The following is a 25,472-nucleotide window of genomic DNA, read 5'->3' as shown; positions in this document are numbered from 1 at the left end:
GCCTGAGCAGGGACACAGTGACTTGGGAACAGCTGGCACCGGAGAGAAAAGGCCCCTGGCGCAGTGTTTGTGGGTCCTGATGGGTCATTCGCCAAGCAGACCCCCCCCCCGCCCCCGGGACGTTTCCCCACCTGCCTCGTCCCCCTGGCTCCCCGGCATCGGGCCGGGCCTGGATGCTACTTTCGCCAGTGCCCTCTGCGATGTCCACATGCCCTCGGGTTGAGAAAGACTGAAGCGTGGGGGCCTTGGCGGGGCCACCCCGGAGAGGCAGGGACTGTAGTCCTGGAGTGAGTGACCCCCCGCGTAGCCCTGGCCCAGGAATGGGGCGGACGCCGCTGGTCTGGGGCGCAATTACTGCTCACCCTGGAACATTTCCTCAGAGGATGGTGAAATCCAAACTGAGTGGTACTTTCTTGAAAGAAAAAAAAAAAAGCACAGCTGGTGGATTTGGGTTCCGGAGATGACCCAATGAGGCCCTGGGACCTGGTTCCACCACACGGTGCCCCAACACCGCCAGGGAGACCCACAGCCACCTCGGGTGTTGACCCCAAACACCAAAGCAGCCACTTGCCTTAAATTCTGAATTACAGGAGCTGGAAAGATAGCACAGCGGGTAGGGTGTTTGCCTTGCACGCGGCCAACCCGGGTTCAAATCCCAGCATCCCATATGGTTCCCTGAGCACGGCCAGGGGTAATTCCTGAGTGCAGAGCCAGGAGTAACCCCTGTGCATTGCCAGGTGTGACCCAAAAAGCAAAAAAATAAATAAATAAATAAATAAATTCTGAATTACAGGTGTAAAGTGACTAAGATAATTAAGAGCGTTGGAAGACACCACCGATACCTTTACTGTTTGGGGGGCCATAGGATGGAACTAGGGGTACCCCAGCAGTGCTCAGACTCACCCCTGCAATTCTCTCCCGGGAGGGAGGGGTGGAGGGGGGCAGGGACCAGGAGGTTGGTGCAGGATTCAGCTTTCCCTCTGGGCAAGTCCTTTCTCCACAACGAAACACTTCTTCCCAGGCCCGGGAGAGGCCCTATGGAATTCAGAACTGATGGTGCATTCTTTTTTTTTTTTTGGTTTGTTTTTTGTTTTTTGGGTCACACCCGGCGATGCTCAGGGCTGACTTCTGGCTCTGCACTCAGGTATTACTCCTGGTGGTGTTCAGGGGACCCTATGGGATACTGGGAATCGAACCCGGGTTGGCCGCGTGCAAGGCAAACACCCTACCTGCTGTGCTCCAGCCCCTGTTGAAGTATCCTTAAGCAGGGAGTGGATGGTCCAGGAGGGGTCTTCCCAGGGGCTTCTGAGACTCCCCCAGTTCCAGCCTCCCCAGTGCTGGGCACTGAATCCCCTGCCCGCATATACGATGCTTTATGTCCAAAATTTCCCTCAGCACAGAGCCAGGAGTCAGCCCTGAGCATTGCCAGGTGTGAAGATCCCCCCAGCCCCCCAAAAGCCTTTCAGTTGAAAATTATTTTCAAGCCTGATCAATATCGCACAGTGGGGAAGGCATTTGCCTTGAGAACCCCAGTACCCCACATGGTTCTCTGAGCCCTGCCAGGTGTGATCCCTGAGCACAGAGCCAGGAGTCAGGCCAGAGCACCACTGGGTGCGGCCCCAACACTGCCCTGGCTCCCCCTCCCCCCGAAAGAAAATAAATCTTCCTTAGACTCCTCAAGCAGTGCTTAAGCACTGCTTATTGTTACTGTATTTGGCATATCCAATATGCACGGGGAACTTGCCAGGCTCTGCCGTGCGGACTCGATACTCTCGGTAGCTTGCCGGGCTATCTGAGAGGGGCGGAGGAATCGAACACGGGTCAGCCGTGTGAAAGGCAAACGCCCAACCGCTGTGCTATCGCTCCAGCCCAAGATAAAAATAGTAGCCAAGGAAATGCTCTCAGAGGGGCTGGAGTGATAGCACAGCGGGTAGGGCATTTGCCTTGCACTCGGCCGACCCAGGTTCGATTCCCAGCATCCCATAGGGTCCCCTGAGCACGGCCAGGGGTAATTCCTGAGTGCAGAGCCAGGAGTGACCCCTGAGCATCGCTGGGTGTGACCCAAAAAGAAAAAAAAAAAAAAGAAAGAAAGAAAAGAAAAAAGAAAATGCTCTCAGAGATGCTTGAGGAAAGATTGGGTCCTATGGAGCGAGATCGGGTGCTATGGAGTGTTTTGCCAGAGTCCCCAGAGCACAGAATCCTGCATCCGCGGGGCCCATCACTCAGCTGAACGTTGCTTCTCCCGCCCCATGCATCAGTCTCAGTGTGCATCCAGGAAACAGCTGTATTCTTTTGTGGGTTTTTTTTTTTTTGGCTTTCTGGGTCCCACCCGGCGACGCACAGGGGTTACTCCTGGCTCTGCACCCAGGAATCACTCCTGGTGGTGCTCGGGGCACCCTATGGGTTGCTGGGAATCGAACCTGGGTCAGCAGCGTGCAAGGCCAACGCCCTCCCTGCTGTGCTATCGATCCAGCCCCAACACAGCTGTATTCTGCAGGAGCCAGAGGGTAGCTCGTGTTCAGTACCTGCTTATTATCACCTGAAGTGTTTTCAGACTAGAGAACAACACCAGCATCCGTGGGCTCGGGTCTTACTGGACCGGAAGTGTCCTGTTTGCAAAACTCTTTTATCTCCTGTGGCTTGGGGCACCTGGGCGGTGCTCGGGGCCCAGGCTCACTCCTGGGTACAGATGCACCTTCATTTCTGTGTTTTGGGGCTCTGCTGTAGGACACGGGGGGCGGGGGGGCTCAGGGCTCCCGCTCCGGGCATCACTCTGGTGGTGTTGAGAACAGTACCTGCCTCTAGCATGCGAAGCTCTGAGGTCACCGTTCACTCACAGGAAAGAGGGCTGGAGTGATAGCACAGCGGGGAGGGTGTTGGCCTTGTACATGGCCAACCCGGGTTCGATCCTTGGCATCCCATAGGGTCCCCTGAGCACTGCCAGGAGTCAGCTCTGAGCATCACCGGGTGTGACCCCCCCAAAAAAAATAAAAATAAATAAATGGGACTCCGGAGGTGACAGCTGGCCCGGTGACAGGACAGGTTGAGGGTGAGGGCTGGAGCACAGGCTCTGCAGGTAGGTGTCCCGGGTTCGAGGCCCAGCACTGCCTGGAGTGAGCCCAAGTGAGCATCCCTGGAGGGGCCCCAACACTGAGGAGCCAAATCAGGCCAAACCACAGCAACGCAGGTTTCCTCGAGGCTGTGGCACCCAAGACACCGAGGCGGAGTTGACTCACGGGCACGCGGTGGCTGTTTATGCAAACACGCAGAAGCCCAGATGCCAGCAGCCGAGTGTGACGGCTGAATCGGGAGGGACACCTGTCCCCCAGGACAAGCCCAGACCTGGGGAAACAGGACATGGACAGAGAGTGCCACCTGGAGTGCGGGCAGCCCTGGGCCCCCTTCTCAGGAGGGCAGAAAGGCAGGTGGGGTGGCTACGACACGGCTGCCACCGGCCCGCAGGCATCCTTGCGCCTGGCCCTTCTGGAGGGTCACGGAGCTCAGGACCAGAACTCGGGACTGAGGGGCTGGAGCGATAGCACAGCGGGTAGGGCGTTTGCCTTGCACGCGGCTGACCTGGGTTCGAATCCCAGCATCCCATAGGATCCCCTGAGCACCGCGAGGAGTAATTCCTGAGTGCAGAGCCAGGAGGAACCCCTGTGCATCGCCAGGTGTAACCCAAAAAGCAAAAAAAAAAAGAACTCGGGACTGAAAGGTGACAGAGTGTCATTCTCTTCCCTCACAGCTGGGAGGAACATTACACGGATTCTCCCGTCCCCAACTGTCCACTCGGCCAGTTTCACAGACTCCCAGCCCTCCTCCCCCGGGCACCCGGCCTCTGGGAGGGGCATGGTGTCCCCACACCAACTTCCGGTTCTATTCCAGGGCCGTCTGCTGGCCTTTGGGGCGTCGAGACTCGGGTGTTTGGAAAACCAGAAAACGGTCCGTGTCCTGCCTTTCCTGAACTCGGCTGACTGCTGGGGAGGGGTGGGAGAGAACCTGCCAGAAAGTTGGGGGACCTGGGCTGGAGCGATAGCACAGCGGGTAGGGCGTTTGTTTGCCTTGCACACGGCCAACCTGGGCTCGATCCCCGGCATCCCATATGGTTCCCCGAGCACCGCCAGGAGTCATTCCTGAGTACAGAGCCCTGTGCATCGCCGGGTGTGACCCAAAAAGAAAAAAAAAATGTTGGTGGACCTGTTCATCAAGTGACAGGGCCTTTCGAGTCACTCAGGTCCTACTGCCTCCCCTTGTCCCACTCTTCTTTTTTGGGGGATCACACCTAGCGGTGCTCAGAAGGTGCTACTCCTGGCTTGTGGTTGGGGGGGTCGCTCCCAGCTGGGGTGTGGGGGATCAGAGCTGGGCCTTCCACATGCATTCTTTTTTTTTTCTTTTTGGGTCACACCCAGCAATGCACAGGAGTTACTCCTGGCTCTGCACTCAGGAATGACTCCTGGCAGTGCTCAGGGGACCATATGGGATGCTGGGAATCGAACTCGGGTCGGCCTTGTGCAAGACAAACGCCCTCCCCGCCGTGCTATCACTCCAGCCCCTCCACATGCATTCTTTCAAAGCCTGCTACATCCCCGTGAAGTACCAGCAGGACACTTTTCTCTTCCTCCGGCTGCCATCCGCCAAGGCTGGCGCCAGACTAACCCAGCAATCAAACACGTGCCCTAGGGAACCCGGGGGAGGCAGGACCCGATCTCCTCCAAGCCATCCCTGGTGATGTTCAGGGCTTATTCCTGGCTCTGAACTCAGGGATCACTCGTGGCAGTGCTTGGTGGATCACAGCGGGTGCTGGGGATTGAACCTGGGTCACCGACCAGCAAGGCCAGCATCCTCCCGGCTGTCTGATCGCTCTGGCTCCCCCGTGGCTGTCCTTAAAATCAAGTAACTGGGATCGGAGATGCTCTCAGCTGGGCTTATATCCTGGGAAGGCAGTTGCCACATGGCTCTTCTCCCACATTACCTCAGTGGCCACCAGCTGGGTATTTTCTCCAGGTACTGGCAAGAAGTGGTCTGTGCCGGGTGGAATGTGGAGACCCCCGGAACTGCCGCCTCCGGCTGGATTCTCCACAACCCACCTCGCAAGCCCAGGAATGCGCTGGCCTTGAAGGCCAACAATAGTGTTTTGTCCACTCAGGAGCTAAGCCTGGACCATTGTTGTGTGGAATGTTCCCATCTTATACTCGGGCTTTAGCTCCGATTATTTCTCCATGATGTCACGAATATGCAATCACAGACAAATGAGACGCTCTCAAGTGAGTCAAGAGAGGGTTCCAGTGGGTTCAAACCTCTGCCCCGCCAAGAAAAGCCCCGAGCACTGCCTGATATGGCCCTCAAACTAATTTTTTTAATTTCTTTTAATTTTTCATTTTATTTTCATGAAGTTGTTCACAGTAACTGATCACCTTCAATATTTCAACACCAATCCCACCACCATGATTTTGAAGTTTCACACCACTCAAGCCTGCCCCACTGGCAGATGCTAGATACTTTATTCTGTATTGCTGGTTATGAGTAGTGTAAAATGTCTGTAAGGGTGTATCTCACAGTGATTCAACAAAAAAGAAGGAAAAAAATATGAGATATCACCACGTGGTTGTGGTCGATTTTGTGGCTGCGTGCTCTTGGGATCATCAAAATTTAAATGAGGGGCTGGAATGATAGGACAGCAGGTAGGGCGTTTGCCTTGCATGCGGCTGACCCGGGTTCAAATCCCAGCATCCCATAGGGTCCCCTGAGCACCGCCAGGGGTGATTCCTGAGTGCATGAGCCAGGAGTGACCCCTGTGCATTGCTGGGTGTGACCCAAAAAGCAAAAAAAAAATAAAAATAAATGATCAAACTTTTTTTTTTTCTTTTTGGGTCACACTCAGCGATGCACAGGGGTTACTCCTGGCTCATGTACTCAGGAATTACTCCAGGCGGTGTTCGGGGACCCCATGGAATGCCGGGGATCGAACTAGGTCATCCGCGTGCAAGGCAAATGCCCTACCCGCTGTGCTATTGCTCCAGCCCCTCAAACTTATTTAAAAGTTTGAAAACACACAATCACCACCATGGTCTCATCCAGAGATAATAAGTGTGAGCCACTCACAGGGAGGCTGCTGGGCCTTCTCTCTTGCTTCACCCAGGGCACACATCAATTCTGTAAAAAGAAACCCAGGGACTAGAGCAATAGCACAGTGGGTAGGGCGTCTGCCTTGCACGCAGCAGACCCAGGTTTGATTCCCAGCATCCCACAGGGTCCCCTGAAGTAACCCCTGCGCATCACCAGGTGTGATCCAAAAAAAAAAAAGCCCAAAACCAAAGGTCAAAGGTGTGACTGTTGAACCTCCCTCTGCCACGCTGATATTCTGGGCACTCTGAGGCCGCTTGAAGAGATCATGGTCTGGGAGGCAGCAGAGAAAGTGCTGGAAACTCATGCTCCCGCTCTTACCTCTCCACCAGGGCGCTGTCCTCTTCCTGCCATCACTCAGGGTCTCAGAATGTTGTGAGTGATGTGCTGTGAGAAATCCTCAGAGCGTTCCGAGGAATCATGAGCCATTTCTCTCTTCCAGGAATCACACAAGTCAGCAATTGTCTTGATGCACAGACAGCGCCACAGAGGATGAAGTAACCGCTGGTGCCAGGAGCAAATGCTAAGCACAGCACATCACAAACCTTCCTGAAACTGACTACCACCCTAGGAAAGCTCCTGGGGCTCAGGTTAGTGTCACTAAATTCCAGGGAAGAGATCACACACTAAACAACCAAGTTACCCTCGCTCTCTTTAACAAGGAGACAATTCTTGGAAAATGACTCATCAAACTTCCCTCCTCTGGGAGTAAATCTCTGTGTTCCCATTAGTCAGTCTGCAAATTCATTTCCAACAGTTTGCAAAATAGAACGGCCCATTTCTTGCAAAAAAAAAGATGGAAAAGATGCCGGCTTTCGTGAAGGCCTGAGGAGCAGCAATCACTGTTGCAATGGACAAAAATAAGGACAAATATAAGGACAAAAATATGGATGGTATGTAAGACAAGCAGGAGGGAGAAAAAAAGATGAACCAAGGTAGCCCTGTAAACCTGACAGCAAGAGACTAATGCGGATGGGAACAAGGATTTACAAAACAATAAAAGTGGCAACAGTAGCTCCAAGCACAGCTGGTAGGAGTCGGATTACTATTGTCACTGGAAACCCATTGAGAAGTAAAAGACTTCCCCAGTCCACAGCGTACTGGAGCAAAACAAACTCTGGGCCTGGGAGATAATACCGGAAGGGCGTTCACCTTGCTCGTGGCTGACCCTGGTTTGCTTCCCAGTATCCCCCAGCATCCCATACGGTGCCGACTGACCGCTAGGGGTAATTCCTGAGTGCAGAATTCTGTAAGCCCTGAGCATCTCTGGGTGTGACCCAAAAGGCAAAAAACAAATAGATAAGAAAAAGAGAGAAATGCAATTTGCAATTCCAGCCAAAGTAAACCCAAAGAACACAGGGCGAGTTAAATTTATGAGAGTAGACTTTTTTTTTTTGGGGGGGGGCGAGGGGAGGTGTAGCTTAACAATGGGAGAACTGCAGGCCAGATCTTTGTCTCTTTAGGTCTTGGGCTTTCCTGGGGCTTGGGCGGCTGCTCAAACGATTGGTGGGCACTGATTTGCACGCAGGAGCCTTCAGTTCAGTGCTCCTTAGGGTCCTTAGGGGACCCTAAGCGGGGAGATTTTGCAAGAGCGGAACCGATATGGACACATTTCCAGTTCTGTCCGTGGTGCTTGGAGCTGCCAGCAGCACCTGGGTAGGTCACGCCGGCGCCCAGCACGTAGCTGGGGCTGGGCGCGGCAGGGCGGGGCCACCTGCTCTTGCTCAGCGGGGCTCAAGGGGGGCTCCGAGGGGCCAGCCCAGTGCCACCCACGGCGGGAGCCCAGTTCACAGGCGGGGGAGGGAAAAATCGAGCCCCGCCGGCTGCAGGCTCGCGAGCGTCCGGAAAAGGCGGCGGGGCCGCCCGCACCTGCTCCCCGGCTTCCCGGGCACGGCCCTTCCCTGGGCAGAACAGCGCGGAACGCTGGACACCGGGCCGGCTAGCTCCGTCTGACCGGCTCCTACCGCCCCTCAGACCCTAACGCACCTACGTCCAGTCTAGAGGCCCCCCACTAATGCCCAGCTGCACCCCGGCGCCGCCAGACTGGCACCTGGCGCGCGCAGGGGGGCGGCTGATGTCCCCGAAGGGTATCCCGGGGCCGACCCGACACCCTGAGCTCGGCCGAGCAGGGGGAGGAGCAGCGAAGCAGCTGCTCCAGGTCTGCATCCCGCCCCCTCCCCCCCCAGCAGCCCAACCCGGGCCCGGGACCAGACGGCACGCGCGGGGCAGCGCTTCCGGGTCTCGCCGCGTCGCCGCCATTCGACGTCACCGCCCCCACGGCCGATCTCGCGAGAATCCGCGGGGAGGCCGCCGGCGAGCGGCTCCGCGGCGGCCAAGCGAGGGAGGGAGCCCTTCCGGCGCGCGGCCCCGGAAGCGGAAGTGGGGTCTGTGCCCGCTGTCGCCGCTGCTGCCTGTCAGTGCCCGCGGCCTAGCACCTGCGCCAGGGGGGGATTCGGGGGGCGGTTCCCTAGAAATTCTTCTCCGAAGTAACTTCCGGCCCCCGAGCGCCCGTCCCGGCGCCGGCCGTGCGAGATGAGCACCATGTTCGCGGACACGCTGCTCATCGTCTTCATCTCGGTGTGCACGGCGCTGCTGGCCGAGGGTGAGCGCGGCCGGGCCGGGGGCGGGGCGGGGTCGCAGGGGGCCGCGCCGCAGGGCTCCTCGAGAGTTAAGGGGTTTTTTGGGGGTTTTTTTTGCATCACCCGCGGCGGTGCTCAGGGATGACTCCTGGATCAGTGCTCAGGGCTGACTCCTAACTGTGCTCGGGGCTGACTCCTGGCTCTGTGCTCAGGGCTGACTTCTGACTGTGCTCGGGGCTGACTCCTGGCTCTGTGCTCAGGGCTGACTCCTGGCTCTGTGCTCAAGACTGACTTCTGGCTCGTGCTCAGGGCTGACTCCTGGCTCGGTGCTCAGGGATCACTCTAAGTGGGGCTCAGGGCTCACTCCTGGCTCTGTGCTCAGGACTGGTTCCTGGCTCGGTGCTCAGGGATCACTCTAGGGGGGGCCTCAGGGCTCACTCCTGGCTTAGTGCTCAGGGCTGATTCCTGGCTCGGTGCTCAGAGCTGACTCCTGGGTCAGTGCTCAGGGCTGACTCCTGGCTCTGTGCTCAAGACTGACTTCTGGATCAGTGCTCAGGGCTCACTCCTGGCTCGGGGCTCAGAGATCACACTTGTTGGGTCTCAGGGCTCACTCCTGGCACTGTGCTCAGGGCTGATTCCTGACTCTGTGCTCAGGGCTGACTCCTGGGTCAGTGCTCAGGGCTGACTCCTGGGTCAGTGCTCAGGGCTGACTCCTGACTCTGCTCGGGGCTGACTCCTGGCTCTGTGCTCAAGACTGACTTCTGGCTCGGTGCTCAGGACTGACTCCTGGCTCGGTGCTCAGGGCTGACTCCAGGCTCAGTGCTCAGGGATCACTCCCGGTGGGGCTCTGGGGCGCTGTACAGGGCAGGGGGTGGGGAAACCCCATATGCACTGGCCTGTTCCTGCCCAGGCGTTGGCGGAGTCCTTGATCGATCTCTCTCCTGGTCATACGGGATTTTGCGTGTCTGAGAGTGTTGCATCAGTTCAGGTGGAGGAGAGGCGTTCAGCTCCGGCGACTGCTGCGTGAACTGCAGGGCACTGACGTCCCTCTCCTGTCCTTTGCTCTTCTCAGGCATAACCTGGGTCCTGGTCTACAGGACGGACAAGTACAAGAGGCTGAAGGCAGAGGTGGAGAAGCAGAGTAAAAAATGTGAGTCGCGCACCCCCGCCACCCCTCATCCCCTCCCCCAGCTGTCTGCACACAGACTCGGATGGCCTGGGTCTCTACAGGACCTCGGGACCTCTTCTGATGGACTTATGAGTATACTTTGTTTTCACACTCAGAATCTTTTTTTGTGTGTGTGTGGTTTTGGGTCACACCCGGCGACACCACTCAAGGGTTCCTCCTGGCTCTTCATTCAAGAATTACTCCTGGTGGGGCTGGAGAGATAGCACTGCGGGTAGGGCATTTGCCTTGCACGCGGCCGACCCGGGTTCAAATCCCAGCATCCCATATGGTCCCCTGAGCACGGCCAGGGGTAATTCCTGAGTGCAGAGCCAGGAGTAACCCCTGTGCATCGCCAGGTGTGACCCAAAAAGCAAAAAAAAAAAAAAAAAAGAATTACTCCTGGTGGTGGTGCTTGGGGGACCCCATGGGATGCCAGGGGTTGAACTCGGGTCGGCTGCATGCAAGGCCAATGCCCTCGGGGCTGGAGCAATAGCACAGCGGGGAGGGTGTTTGTCTTGCACGCGGCCGACCCAGGTTCGATCCCCAGCATCCCATATGGTCCCCTGAGTACCGCCAGGAGTGATTCCTGAGTGCAGAGCCAGGAGTAACCCCTGTGCATCGCCGGGTGTGACCCAAAAAGCTAAAAAAAACAAGGCCAATGCCCTCCCGCTGGACGATCGCTACGACCCAAAACTTAGCATCTTGGGGGCTGGTGAGAATCCCCCGATTCCCGGCGCTATATGGCACCCCACCTCCCCCCCACACCCCCGGTGGTGCTCAAGGCTTAGTCCTGGCTTGGTGCTGTAGGGGTCACTCCTGGCAGGACTTGAGGGATCCTGCGCTGGCTCTCTGCCCTCTCGTCACTGTCCCCTGGCAGCGCCCTTAGGCCCTAACAGAGCCCTGAAGGAAGGTCTCAAGAGTCCTAGAGGTTCTGTCCCTGCCCAGGCGTTGGCAGAATCCTTTATGGCCGTCTCCCCAGTCACACAGGACTTTGCATTTCTGAGAGTGTTGCGTCAGCCCTTAGCCGTCAGCAGGTGGGGGTTCAGCTCCCTTGACTGTGCCCCACTCCAGAAGCTTTTCGCTAAAGCTGTACTGACCATCTGTAGCATACGATCTTTGCTACCGCTCTTGTTTGCAGTGGAGAAGAAGAAGGAAACCATCACTGAATCGGCTGGCCGGCAGCAGAAGAAGAAAATTGGTAAGATGAATTATCGACATCCACCCGAGCTTCCAACTGCTCCCCTCCTCCCTGCAAATCCACCCCCGGAACCGTTTGGGGGGTGGTAAACTCAGATGTTGGGGGCACTTTATCTTCATTCCTGCAAAGGAGGTAGATTTCCAGGGTAGCTGAAGATTGGGGTTTTATTGTTTCTTTTTTTTGGGGGGGTCACACTCAGCGATGTTCAAGGGTTCCTCCTGGCTCTGCACTCAGGAATTACTCCTGGCGGTGTTCGGGGGACCCTATGGGATGCTGGGAATTGAGCCTGGGTCAGCCGTGTGCAAGGCAAACGCCTTACCCGCTGTGCTATCGCTCCGGCCCCCTCATTTTGTTTTTTAATGTAAAAGGCAGGTGGTATGCAATAAGTTTGGGAGTGAAATTTAGGTTTTCCTGGGAAAACTAAATAGGGGTTTTCTTAGGGGAAAAATTGTCTCCTTGTAGTTGCGTGCTAAGAGATCAAACCCAGGTTTTCCCTTATTCAAGACATGTATTTTCCCACTAAACCACTTCCTTGGTAAAAAAAATTATTTATTTATTTTTCTTTTGGGGTCACACCTGGCGATGCACAGAGGTCACTCCTGGCTCTGCACTCAGTAATTACCCCTGGCGGTGCTCAGGGGACCCTATGGGATGCTGGGAATCGAACCCAGGTCGGCTGCGTGCAAGGCAAACGCCCCACCCGCTGTGCTATCACTCCAGCCCCAAGATTTAACTTTTTGTTTAATTTTGAGATCCACGGAGCAGTGCTCAGGGCTTTGCCTTGGCTTTTTTCCTGGATCACTCCTGGCGGGACTCAGGACACCAAATGCTGGGGATTTGACCAAGTGCTGGGGATTGAATTCGAGTCAGCCTTTAGCAAGGCAAGACCCCTGCCTGCTGTGCTAGCTCTCTGTCCCCTCCAAAATTGATTCTTTTTGTGGGGGGGGTCACACCCGGCAATGCACAGAGGTTACGCCTGGCTCTGCTCTCAGGAATTACTCCTGGCGGTGCTCAGGGGACCATATGGGATGCTGGGAATCGAACCCGGGTCCACCGCGTGCAGGCAAATACCCTCCCCGCTGTGCTATCGCTCCAGCCCCCTGAGATTGATTCTTAAATAATGGGAGAGTCCCAGCCATTCAGGGGATAATTTGCATCTGTGTCCTCTGCAGTGTCCCTGGCTCTCTGCTTGTTTGTGGCTGTGGGCTCCTTTGAGTCTCCCGCTAGGATGCGCTCTGCCAGACGCTCTGCTCTGTGCCCATGTGCTCCTGAGTCCCCAGAGGGTGGCGGTCCCCGGCCTCCTCGGGCTCTGCCCGGTGCGTTCACGTTCCCCTTCATTCTTTCCAGAAAGGCAAGAAGAGAAGCTGAAGAACAACAACAGAGATCTCTCCATGGTAAGGGGCCCGGAGCGACGTGGAGCCTGCGGGCAGCATGTCCGGAGTCTGTGCCGGGGACAGCGGGGAGGGAGGACGGTGGCCCTGGCTGAAACGCCACTGGAGTGACCTGAGGGATGTTTGCCCGCTGTCACCGGAGCCATCGCCTGCCCTTTCAACTCGGCCCTTAAGCTTCTGTCTGCTGTGACCTTCCCCTTCCCATCCCTCCGCTGACGTGGCTGTGACCAGGGTCACACCGGGCTTGGTGGCCCCGAGTGAGGGGAAGAAGGTCCCGTCTCGGTGCTCACGTGTGTGGCTGCGAGAGTTCTGAGGGTGTCAGGCTTGGCTCTGGTGCTTCCTGCCATGGAGCCCCTCGGCCTCTTGCATTGGGACACTCGCTCACATGGCTGCAGTGTGGCTGGACGTCACATGTGGCCCGGGGGCCCGCGGACAGCAGGTGCCAGGGAGGGTCCTGCTTGAGAGACAGGCCCAGCTGCCACCGGGCCACCACCCTTGGCGCCAAGTCAGGCGCTGCTCCTATTTTATGTTATTTTTGTTTGCTTTGGGGCCACACCCCGCAGTGCTCAGGACTTACTCCTGGCTCTGCCCTCAGGGCTCACCCCGGGCAGGCTCAGGAGCATACAGGGTGCTGGGGACCAAACCCTGGTCGGCGTGTGCAAGGCAAATGCCCTATCTCTGTGTTATGGAGTTGATTTTTTTTTTTTTTTTTTTTTTTGGCTTTTGGGTCACACCTGGGGATGCACAGGGGTTACTCCTGGCTCTGCACTCAGGAATCACTCCTAGCGGTGCTCAGGGGACTATATGGGATGCCGGGGATCGAACCCGGGTCAGCCACATGCAAGGCAAACGCCCTCCCCGCTGTGCTATCTCTCCAGTCCCAGTGTTATGGATTTGACCCCTAAGTTTTCTTTCCTTTTTTTTTTTTCTTTTTGGCAGTGCACAGGGGGTGCTCCTGGCTCTGCACTCAGGAATTACTCCTGGCGGTGCTCAGGGGACCATATGGAATGCTGGGACTCGAACCCGGGTCAGCCTCATGCAAGGCAAATGCCCTCCCCGCTGTGCTATATAGCTCCAGCCTACCCCCCCACCCCCTCATCCTGTTTTCCATCTTAAAAAGAAACAAAGAAGGGGCCTTTTTATACCTGAAAGCCTGACCAGCTGTGACTTTCACAGATAAAGGGTCATTTCCACCTGGAGAAACCCAGAGGTGTCACCAGGATGAGGCCTTGGGTCACTTTTTTTTTTTTTTTTCTTTTTGGACCACACCTGGCTCATGCACTCAGGAATTACTCCTGGCGGTGCTCGGGGCCCCTATGGGATGCTGGGAATCAAACCCCGGTCAGCCGTGTGCAAGGCAAACGCCCTCCCCGCTGTACTATCGCTCCAGCCCCCTTGGGTCACTTTTAGCTTGAGGTTGGTGACTCCGTGACACTGTGTCCTGGGCATTGTCCTTCCTCCTGTCGTGCCAGCAGGAAGACCGGACAGAAGGGCTGTGGGCCAGGGGTGTCCTCGGGGGGCTGCTTTGAGAGACCCAGCCAGGTTACTCCCCGGCTCGGCCAGTTGCGTGCGTGCCCCTGCCAGCCTGTTCCGAGACATCGGGAGGTGCCCGGCTCAGTGCCGTGGAGGTCAGGGAGGGTCAGCCAAGAGCAGCTGTTGCTCAGGAGCACATTGAACAGGAAGCCCGAGCTCGGGGCGTGGGGTGCGGGCTGCTGGCCTGCGTCTTGAGTGTGAACTGCGCTGGTCTCCTTCCAGGTGCGGATGAAGTCCATGTTTGCCATCGGCTTCTGTTTCACCGCCTTAATGGGCATGTTCAATTCTATGTGAGTATCCGGCGTGGTTTCAGCCGACGGTCGCCCCCGTGCACATGTGAACTGCTCACTTCGGGGCGATGCTCTAGTTTGCTTGTCCAGACTGAGGGGAGGAATGAAAGCGTAGAGTGTCTGCCAGGAACACTCGTCCGCGTTGTCTCTCTTCTCCCTCTCTCTGTCCTTAATCAAACAGTCACCAGGTACGAGTTGTGTTTTTTTTTTTTTGCTTTTTTGGGGTCACACCCAGTGATGCTCAGGGGTTCCTTCTGTTTCATTTATTTATTTCTTTTTTGTTTGTTTTGTTTTTGGGTCACACCTGGCGATGCTCAGGGGTTACTCCTGGCTCTGCACTCAGGAATTACCCCTGGTGGTGCTCAGGGGACCATATGGGATGCTGGGAATAGAACCCGGGTCAGCCGCATGCAAGGCAAACGCCCTACCCGCTGTGCTATCACTCCAGCCCTCAGGGGTTCCTTCTGGCTGTGCTCGGGGGACCCCTTGGGATGCCGAGGATCGAACCCGGATCAGCCTCGTGCAAGGCAAACGCGCTACCCGCTGTACTATTGCTCCAGCCCTGAGATCCGTTTTGTTGGTCACTTTTTTTGTTTTGTTGTCACAGACCGAGGGCTTCTTGCCCATAGTTACTTCTGTCTGTTTCTTGGATTTCTTTTTTTTGTTTGTTTGTTTGTTTGTTTGGTTTTGGTTTGGTTTTTGGGTCACACCTCGCAGTGCTCAGGTCTTATTCCTGGCTCTGCGCTCAGGTATCACTCCTGGCGGTGCTCAGGGGACCCTATGGGATGCCGAGGATTGAGCCCGGGTCGGCCGCGTGCCAGGCCAACACCCTTCCCGCTATAATGTTGCTCCACTGTGTCCGTTTTTTAGGTTGGACTCACACACTCTAAACTTAGTTGCCAAGTCAAGGATATCTACTTTTGGTCGGCGGTAATCATACGCTGACTCTTTTTCTATTCTTACTATAGGCCAGAAGTTCCCACCCTTACTTGGCACTTTCCAGAGAAAACAAAAAGTGACTCAGTGTGCCCCTGGGAATCTCCCGTAGTCCCGCCTCTGTGCTCAGGGGTCACTCCGGGTACAGCGTGGGGGACCATCTGGGGTGCGGAGATGGAGCCCCGAGTGGGCAGGCCAGACCCCCTGTCTCTCCAGCCCCTACCGTTCAATTTCTTTCCTTTCTTTCTCTTTCTTTCCTTCTTTCCTTCTTTCTTTCTTTCTTTCTTTCTTTCTTTCTTTCTTTCTTTCTTTCTTTCTTTCTTTCTTTCTTTCTTTCTTTCTTTCTTTTTATTTTTTGTATCAAACCAGCAATGCTGGGCTGGAGCGATAGCACAGCGGGTAGGGCGTTTGCCTTGCACGTGGTGACCCGGGTTCGATTCCCAGCATCCCATAGGGTCCCCTGAGCACCGCCAGGAGTAATTCCTGAGTGCAGAGCCAGGAGTCAGCCCTGTGCATCGCCGGGTGTGACCAAAAAAAAAAAAAAAAAAGGCAATGCTCAGGGGGGTTAAGTCCTCACTCTGCACTCAGGAGTTACTCTGGCATGGGATGCCGGGATCGAACCCAGGTCGGCCGCATGCAAGGCCAACGCCCTCCCTGCTGTGCTGTTGCTCCAGCCCTGCCTTCTGTTTCTGACCTGGGGCCTTGCCCGGGGCCTCCAGGAATCACGTGGTTCTTCCCTTTCCAGATTCGACGGGAGGGTGGTGGCCAAGCTCCCTTTCACCCCGCTGTCCTACATCCAAGGCCTCTCGCACCGGAACCTCCTGGGGGATGACACCACAGACTGTTCCTTCATCTTCCTCTACATCCTCTGCACCATGTCCATCCGCCAGGTGAGTGACCACAGGGCCTGCGGGGGGGCCCCCCCCACCCACCCCCCATCACTTCGTGCTTTGTTTTGCTTTGGGGACCACACCTGGCGGCGCTCAGGGCTTCTGGCTCTGCGCTCAGGGATCAGACCTGCCTGGAGGGGTTTGGGGGCCACACCAGATCCCAGGATTGACCTCGAAGGCGGGGCAAGTGCTTCCCAGCTTGGGGCTTGGTGTTTGTTTTTTGTTTTGTTTTGTTTTGTTTTGTTTTGTTTTGTTTTGCTTTTTTGGGTCACACCTGGGGATGCTCAGGGGCTATTCCTGGATCTGCACTCAGGAATTACTCCTGGCGGTGCTCAGGGGACCCTATGGGATGCTGGGAATCGAATCCGGGTTGGCTGCATGCAAGGCAAATGCCCTACCCGCTGTGCTATCGCTCCAGCCCCTGGTGTTTGGTTTTATTTATCTCGGGACTAGGATCTTAGCAGCCATCAGCGGCATCTGACTTCCTGCCCAGGGAATCCCAGCCGGGCTTGCTGACCTTGGGCTCGGTGGGTCCCTTGGCCATTGAGCAGTGGGTGAAACGAGACAGAAATGTCACCGACTGGGCCTCGCCCCTCCAGGGTCCCCGGCCAGGGGCACACCAGATTCTTCGCACACGCTCACCTGCCAAGGATGTGGGGAGATGAGAGTGAAAGCTGCTGCCTTGACAGCTCTTTATTTATTATTACTTTTTTCTTTTTAACTTTGTTGCGCTAAGGTTTGGTTGGGCGGTCTGAGCCATTGAGATATGCATGTGAAAGAAATAATTTACAGAGGAGGGCTGGAGCAGTGGCACAGCGGGGAGGGCGTTTGCCTTGCACGCGGCCGACCCGGGTTCGATTCCCAGCATCCCATATGGTCCCCTGAGCACCGCCAGGGGTAATTCCTGAGTGCAGAGCCAGGAGTCACCCCTGAGCATTGCCAAGTGTGACCCAAAAAGCAAAAAATAATAATAATTTATGGAGGATCACAAACTATCTCTGGTATTGTGACCCAGAGCAGCCTGTTCAGCCCTTTTTATTAACTAGCTTAATATCCTAACCAATGATATTTAGCCACATAGGCAGAATATGCAAATTAACTTAGTCAACAAAAACAGAATCAAAGTCAATTACATAAATAGAAACATAAATGGAAACATTGTCAGTTACAGTAACGGAAAAACAATTTTTACATCTACGCCTACCTAGGCCTGAGATAAGTGAGATGTTGTACACCAACATAACTTTTTTATTGAATCACTGTGAGAGAGACCCTTCCAAAGCTGTCCATGAATTCATTTATTCTGCCTTTGGGGGCACACTGGCGATGCGCAGGGGTTACTCCTAGTGGCAGCTCTGCTTAGATATGGGCTGGATCTCTTGAGTCTCTTTTTGCGTCTTCTTTCGTCTCCACCTGGATGCCAGAGCCCCTCAGGAGGGGATTGGAGGCCCACTTGCAGGTGGTGTGTGGAACCTCGTGTTCCCTGCAGCCTGGCTGTCGATCCTGGGAGTTCTGAACCACCTGATGGGGAAGATTTGTTCCCTCCTGTCAGTTTTTCCGGCAATGCTCAGGGGTTCCTCCTGGCTCTGCACTCAGAAATCACTCCTGGGGGCTGGAGAGATAGCACAGCGGGTAGGGCGTTTGCCTTGCACGCGGCCGACCCGGGTTCAAATCCCAGCATCCCATATGGTCCCCTGAGCACGGCCAGGGGTAATTCCTGAGTGCAGAGCCAGGAGTAACCCCTGTGCATCACCAGGTGTGACCCAAAAAGCAAAAAAAAAAAGAAATCACTCCTGGCGGTGCTCGGGGGACCATAAGGGATGCTGGGAATCGAACCTGGGTCGGCCGCGTGCAAGGCAAACGCCCTCCCTGCTGTGCTATCGCTCCAGCCCCTCTTGGAGTCTTTCTAGATTTTATTGCTGCTGTTTGTGTGTGTGGTCGGGATCGAGTCCAGGCCCTGCAGCTGTGAGGCTTGTGCCAAGTCTCCCCAGGGGAGTTTGAATCTCAGTATTTCATTCCCAGCCCAGGACAGCAGTTTCTTTTTTCTTTTTTTTTTTTTTTTTTGGCTCTTTGGGTCATACCTGGCGATGCTCAGGGGTTACTCCTGGCTCTGCACTCAGGAATTACCCCTAGTGGTGCTCAGGGGACCATATGGGATGCTGGGAATAGAACCCGGGTCGGCCGCATGCAAGGCAAACGCCCTCCCCACTGTGCTATCGCTCCAGCCCCCGAGGACAGCAGTTTCTTTGCACAGATTGAAGCAGGCTGATATGTCATTTATCACGATCACACGATCACGATCCTGAAATCCCGCTAATCATCGATTTCTCAAGTGGTCTCAGTAACCTCTCCATTCGTCCTTTCCCTGAGATCTTAGAAGTCTCTCTCGACTCGCCCTCCCAATGATGTCGCACTGGAAGCTCTTTCAGGGTCAGGGGAATGGGATCCAGCTTATGACTGGCTTTAGCATATGAATACACCATGGGAAGCTTGCAAGGCTGTCCCATGTGGGCAGGAAACTCTCAGAAGCTTGCCAGTTTTTCCCAGAGGGAGAAGTAGGCTACAGGATATCGTGCGGCTGCAAAGCTTTTAAGTCTCTGGATGTTGGCCTTTGATGGGATTACACACACTTGGTTTCCTCTGCCAGTACCTTCATGCGTGAGGCCTGTCCGAACGTGTGGAGAGGGGCCTCGAGCATGGCTGTAGCTAGGTTCCAGTGGTCTTCAGCCTCCTGAGCTCTGCTCAGGGTGGGGAGGGAAGCTGGAGCCCATCCCCTCCGAGGGTCCCCAGGGAAGACAGGCGTTCGGACAAGAGACACTGCATCAAGAGACACTGCATCGCTCTCATCTGGGAGCTTGCTTTTATCAGCCAAAAATAAATCTCAATTACCCTCTCTCTACTCATCTGCCTCTGCTCACTTCCTCAAGGCTCAGTGCTGAGTGGCCAGGGGCCTGACCTTCACATCTAGGCTATTTCCTGTGTGTGCATTGGTGGCCGCGGAAGCGGTAGGTCAGCTGGTTTCCGGCAGAGGTGTTAACTCGGACCCAGGCAGTGCCAAAAGCTAAGAATGAAAGGAAGTTTTCTTAGCTCCTAAAATTAAAGGACTGTGTTCAGTTTTGTTTTTTTTGTTTTGTTTTGTTTTTTTGTTTTGTTTTTGTTTTTGGTCCCCTGAGTCAATAGTAGCTGGTGATTCCTTCTTAAATCCAGGCAGAGCTGGGCTGCCCTAGACCCCCAGGCTCCAGTTACCCTCAGCAAGTCTTTTTGTTATTATTTTAATTAATTCATTTTTAATTGATTTTTAAACTTTTTAAATTTATTTGTTTTGCTTTTTGGGTCGCACCGGCAATACTCAGGGGTTCCTCCTGGCTCATGCACTGAGGAATTACTTATGGAGGTGCTCGGGGGAACATATAGGATGCTAGGAATCAAACTCAGGTTGGATGCGTGCAAGGCAAGGGTGTTTTATGCTATCGCTCCAGCCCGAAATTAATTTAACTTTTAACCAAGTCCCTTTTTTCTTTTTGGGGCCACACCCGTGTTCTGGGGTTACTCCTGACTCTTCACTCAGGAATTAGATTAGGATCCCCGAGAGTATCTTCTTTAGAAGGCAAAGATGTGGTAATTCCAGGGCCTGAACCATAGTAGAGCCACTGGGGCAGCTGCCTGGCACACGGCTGACCCCAGTTTGATCTCTGGCATCCCATGGAGTCCCCTGAGCGCAGAGCCAGGAGTAAGCCCTGAGCATTTCCGGGTCTGGCCTACAAATCAAAAACAAACAAAAAGATTCAGTGATTCTAAGGAAAGGCAGGAGGAAAAATGGTTTATCCTGAGTTTCTTTTGTTTAAATGCTGATACCCTGGAAAAATTTTTAAGACTTAGGCATTGCTTCTTTTATTTTATTTTATTTTATTTTATTTTTGGGTTTTGGGTTTTGGGTCATACGCAGCAATGCTCACAGCTGACTCCTGGCTCTGCACTCAGGAACCACTCCTGGCAATGCTCGGGGGACATACGGGATGCCGGGGATCGAACCCAGACACCCTCCCCGCTGTACTATCCTCCAGCCCCGGCATTGCTTCTTCTTTTTTTTTTTTTTTGCTTTTTGGGTCACAGCGGGCGATGCTCAGGGGTTACTCCTGGCTCTGCACTCAGGAATCACTCCTGGCGGTGCTCAGGGGACCATTTGGGTTGCTGGGATTCTAACCCGGGTCGGCTGCGTGCAAGGCAAACGCCCTACCCGCTGTGCTATCGCTCCAGCCCCGGCATTGCTTCTTTTAGACGCTCAGGATAGCAAATAAGAAGGAAGTGGTTTGAGGTCTCTGTCACACTTTCAACTTTCCTCAGAATGTTTTGCTTGGTGTTTGGTTTTGGGGCCACACGTGGCGGTGCTCGGGGCTCCATCCTGTCTCTGCCCTGAGGGATCACTCCTGGCGGGCTCAGGGGACCGGATGTCGTGCTGGGAATTGAAGCTGGGTTGGCCCTGTACAAGGCAAGCGCCTCACCCCTGCATTCTCTCTCCAGCCCAGAATTTGTTTGATATTTTTTAGGTTGTTTTTGTTTTGTTATTTTTGGGCCACACCCGGTGCTGCTCAGGGTGACTCCTGGCAGTGTGTGTGTGTGTGTGTGTGTGTGTGTGTAATAGCAAGGTCCAGGTGAATGGTGGCGGGGTAGGGTGTCTTCCAGAAGGACCGGCTGTCTGCACCTCGTTATTTGCTGCAGTACCTTATTTCAGGAAGCCTGAATCCGTTCACACCGTGCAGTTCCACAGTGGGAGGCTGCTTGTCTTGTGTGCCGCCAATGGGGGTTTGATCCCCAGCTGCCCCTATGATCCCGTGACCCCTGGCCTCCCCATGTGGCCCAAAAACGAAGATGAAAAAAGAAAAGGCAGGCTCCTCCGAGCAGGTTTCGTGGGGGAGGGGTGTGGTGTGGGGAGCGCACCCACGGGCTTCACGGGCCGGCTGCTGCCTGCAGGGTTGTCTCCGTGCCTGAGTTCAAGGCTTTTGTGGGAATATTTACTCTGCCCCTTGTTCTTTTTTTTTTTATTTTTATTTTTTTTTGCTTTGTGGGTCACACCCGACGATGCTCAGGTGTTCCTCCTGGCTCTGCACTCAGGAACTACTCCTGGCGGTGCTCAGGGGACCCTGTGGGATGCTGGGAATCAAACCTGGGTCGGCCACATGCAAGGCAAACGCCCTCCCCACTGTGCTATGGCTCCAGCCCCTCCAAGGATGTTTTGACGGGGTCTAGGCCCTGGGCTGACTCGGCTTTAGTTTCTGGGGCATGTGTGAGTGCTTTCCCTGTGGGCGTTCCCTGGCGATGCTCTGGGACCACGCGTTGTTGGAAATCGAACCCGGGGCCCAGGGCGCCCTCATGCAGAGCCTCCGGCCCGTTGAGCCTGAGTTTGACAGCCCGCGTGGTGCCAGCTAGGTCCTCCCATCCATTGTGAAATGTTTTCTTGGATTTTTTTTTTGGGGGGGGATGTCATACTCCCAACTCTGTGCTCGGGTCACGCCTGGGGGTGCTCAGGGGACCACGTGGGACTGGGGAGTGATCCTGGGCCACCCCGGGCCGGGCGTGCCCTCAGCCTACTGAACTCTCTCTCGGACACCGTGACAGTTCTTCTGGTTATGTTAAAGCAAATCGCTTACCTACCTCGTGCCCTAAACCAAAGCTTGTGCCTTGTCCCTGACTGACCGTCTCACTGGGGGCCAGCCAGTGACATCGGGAACTTTCTCTGGGAAGCGGGCAGCAGACACGCAGAATCTTTCCACCAGACTCCAACTCCAGTGCTCACGAGGCTGAGGGCAGGGACTTTCCGCGTGGTCACCCAGGGTGTGGAGTTTCTCTCTGACAGGGACGTTGAGTCATCTGAATTGTGCGGTCGGGTCTCCGCCGGCAGGCACAGTGCTGGCTTGAGGGTCCCTCGTGGGAGCAAACGGGTGGGGGGGCACTGGGGGACCCCGACCCACCCCTGCCTCGTCTGTGTTTTTGTTTTGTTTTGTTTTTTGCTTTTTGGGTCACACCCAGCGATGCTCAGGGGTTCCTCCTGGCTCTGCACTCAGGAATTACCCCCTGGCGGTGCTCAGGGAGATGCAGGGAATTGGACCCAGGTTGGCCGCGTGGTGCAAGGCAAACGCCCTCCCCACTGTGCTATGGCTCCAGCCCCATGGTCTGTTTTTATATGACGTTTGTTCAGATAAAGCAAAGTGGCTCAAAGGCCATGAAAAGCATTGCTCTGACCAGCCCCTTTGATCTACTTCTTTGTTTTGTTTTGTTTTGGGGGTCACACCCGTCAGAGCTCAGGGCTGACTCCTGGCTCTGCATTCAGGGAGTCACTCCCTGCGGGGCTCCGGGGACCCTGTGAGATGTCGGGGATCAAACCCAGGTCCAGCCACGGGCAGGCATGCGCCCTCCCTGCTGTGCCGGCTCTCGGCCGCCCAGCCCCCCTTTCATTTTTCTTTTTATTTATTTATTTTTACTTCTTTTTTTTTTTTGCTTTTTTGGGTCACACCCAGCGATGCTCAGGGGTTACTCCTGGCTTTGCACTCAGGAATTACTCCTGGCAGCGCTTGGGGGACCATATGGGATGCCGAGGATCGAACCCGGGTCGGCCGCGTGCAAGGCAAACGCCCTACCCGCTGTGCTATCGCTCCGGCCCCTATTTTTACTTCTATGTCGAGCCCACAGTGGGATGCACAGTTCCAAAGGTGTTCATGATGGGGTCTCAGTCCTAGAGTGTCCCAACACCCATCCCTGGACCAGTGCGCATTTCCCACCCACCCCCCCAGGGCGTTAGCTTGACCTTGGCTGGGACCCGCAGGGCATTTCCGCTGCCCGGAGCTGGCCTGTGGTTCCCGGGGTCTCCCGTTGCGCCTGTTCACAGCAGAGTCAACACCCCGCGTGGGGCGGGGTTTGATGGTCAGCGTGACAGTGAGGGGAACCTGAGCGGAAGCAGCCTCTCGGCTGCGCCGCCCACCTCAGGCTGGCCGAGTTGGAGGTCAGCTGGGTGCCTGCGGGAGGAACGTTAGCAGTTTGTGTTTATTGCCAATGACCTGGGCGTCCCAGAATATCCGCTGAGCCACCAACAACTTCCCCTTCGTAATCACCTTCGCCCAGAGGAAGGAGCGCAAATCCTGTGGCCGTGTTGTCCGGGGTTTCCTGCCCGTGCCGGCGGCCTGCCGGGAAGCAGCTCGGCCTTTGTTTGTCCCCCTCTCGCCGCTCTCTGTCGTGCCCCGTCATTCCCCGGGACCAGGCAGAAACCCCTTTTCCCATACCCGCACCCCCGTTCCCTTCGCGTCCACGTGGGGTACGTCGTATGTGAGCACTTCTGTGTCTTTTGTTTTGTTGCTTTTTTTTTTTTTTTTTTTTTTTTTGCTTTTTGAGTCACACCCAGTGATGCACACGGCTGACTCCTGGCTCATGAACTCAGGAATCACTCCTGGCAGTGATGGGGGACCCTATGGGATGCTGGGAATCGAACCCGGGTCAGTCACGTGCAAGGCAAACGCCCTCCCCGCTACGCTATTGCTCCAGCCCCTGTTCTGTTGCTTTTTTTGGTCACACACAGCCAGGGTTTGCTCCTGGCTCTGCACTCAGGAGTCACTCCTGGCGGTGCTTGGGGGACCCTATGGGATGCCGGGGATTGAACCCAGGTCGGCCGTGTGCAAGGCAAATGCCCTCCCCGCTGTGCTATCACTCTGGTCCCTATTAGCACTTTAAGCAAAGCTCAGGTTGTTAAATTAAATCTTACTTATGAGGACCAGGGAATTAATTAAGTCTTCCTTAAGAGGACCTGGAAAGGGACCGGGACAATAGCACAGCCGGGAGGGCCTTTGTCTTGACCAGCCGACCTGGGTTCAATCCCAGCATCCCATAGCATCCCCAAGCACCACCAGCAGTGATGCCTGAGTGCAGAGCCAGGAGGAAGCCCTGAGCATCGCTGGGTGTGACCCAAAAGGCAAAAAAAAGAAAAAGAAAAATACCAGTTACAGGGCCCTGGCTGAGGGGTTGAGAGCCCAGGGAGCCAGAAGCTGGTGGTTGAAGTCGGCCATGTGGGGGCGCTGGTGAGCTGCTCCCCCGCCAGCCCTGGGCCTCTCTCCCCCAGCCTGTGGCGGGCCTGTTGTGGGGGCGCATGCTTACAGGTTGCCCACCTCAGAGATCAGAGCTTTATTTTGCACCTCTGCTAGAAAAAACAGGAGAAACGGGGTGGGGGGGGACAAGAAATGAGGCAGAGGATCCATCTCCTTATTGTCACAACTTCTGTTTTCCCACAGTGTGACCCCCACCTTCCCCCCAGTGCATTTTCTTTTCCACCTCCTGGTTCGACCCCCAAGAAAGAATTCCTGGGCTGGAGCGATAGCACAGCAGGGAGGGGAGGGCGTTGGCCTTGCAACCTGGCCATCCCAGGTTTGATTCCCAGCATCCCATAGGGTCCCCCGAGCACCACCAGGAGTGATTCCTGAGTGCATGAGCCCCGGGTGTGACCCAAAAGGCAAAAAAAAAATCCTGCATCTGGTGTTGAATTGGGGGGCTTGCAGGCAGGGTCTGTGGAAACGTTTGTGTGACACTTTCCTGGGTAGCTCTGAAAGGAGCCCGGGACAAGGGTCACCTTGCACGACCCGGGCTCTGGCTGGGCTGAGGCCTGGCACGGGATTCTGTGAGCCTCACCACTTTCCAGAACATTCCGGTGCTTCCTGCAAGCCTTGTGGTTACACCTGCCCCCGGCGAGGGTACAGTCTCTCCCCCTGTGCTGCCACGGAAACCAACTCTTCTCTCTCTCCTCCACAGAACATCCAGAAGATTCTGGGCCTGGCCCCTTCACGTGCTGCCACCAAGCAGGCGGGCGGATTCCTCGGCCCCCCACCGCCTTCTGGAAAGTTCTCTTGAGCGCGGGAAGAAGTTGCGCGCGCTGTCACCCTCTGGGGACAGCCTTGGCCTGGCGCTTTTCCATCTGAGTCCCTCGAGTGGCGGTGACATGGTGTTTCTGGCCGCAGCTCAGCGCGGGGGTCCCAGGGGAACAAGTAGCATCTCTCTAGCCGCACATCCACCCGACCACGAGACCACGTCGTGGCCACGCACTGAGGAACTGGTTCTTCGGGGGAGCATGTGAAGATCGGGAAGAAAATTTTTACTCTGTGTAATTCTTCATTGGAACTCTGCATTGGTTTTTTTTTTAAAAAAAAAATAGCCAAATACGACCCAAGATCAATAAAAAAAAAAAAATGGAAGACCAGCCTTTTAGCTAGACCACCTGTGTGTGTGTGAGGGTGGGGTGGCCTGGTTCCTTCTGCCCTAAGGCTTCCTGCGGGGGGAGGGGGAGGGCTGAGGCAGAGGGGAAATGGGAGTTTTTCAGGCACATTTTGTC

The 25,472-nt window shown here is 55.4% G+C and overlaps 1 protein-coding gene across 1 annotated transcript; it reads left to right on the top strand.

Annotated features, from left to right (window-relative positions):
- The first annotated feature begins 8,485 nt into the window (after nucleotides 1-8,485).
- Nucleotides 8,486-25,340, top strand: TMCO1 (transmembrane and coiled-coil domains 1). Its single transcript, XM_055121688.1, has 7 exons — nucleotides 8,486-8,725; nucleotides 9,775-9,852; nucleotides 11,009-11,068; nucleotides 12,416-12,462; nucleotides 14,215-14,282; nucleotides 15,964-16,108; nucleotides 24,896-25,340. The coding sequence occupies exons 1-7, from the start codon at nucleotides 8,656-8,658 to the stop codon at nucleotides 24,992-24,994; spliced, it is 567 nt and encodes a 188-aa protein (XP_054977663.1). The 5' UTR covers nucleotides 8,486-8,655; the 3' UTR covers nucleotides 24,995-25,340.
- The last annotated feature ends 132 nt before the right edge of the window (nucleotides 25,341-25,472 follow it).

The sequence above is a fragment of the Sorex araneus genome, chromosome X (genome assembly GCF_027595985.1).
Source record: "Sorex araneus isolate mSorAra2 chromosome X, mSorAra2.pri, whole genome shotgun sequence".
Taxonomy (NCBI): Eukaryota; Metazoa; Chordata; class Mammalia; order Eulipotyphla; family Soricidae; genus Sorex; species Sorex araneus.
The sequence above is the reverse complement of the archived record's forward strand: the minus strand, read 5'-3'. Positions and strand labels throughout refer to the sequence as shown.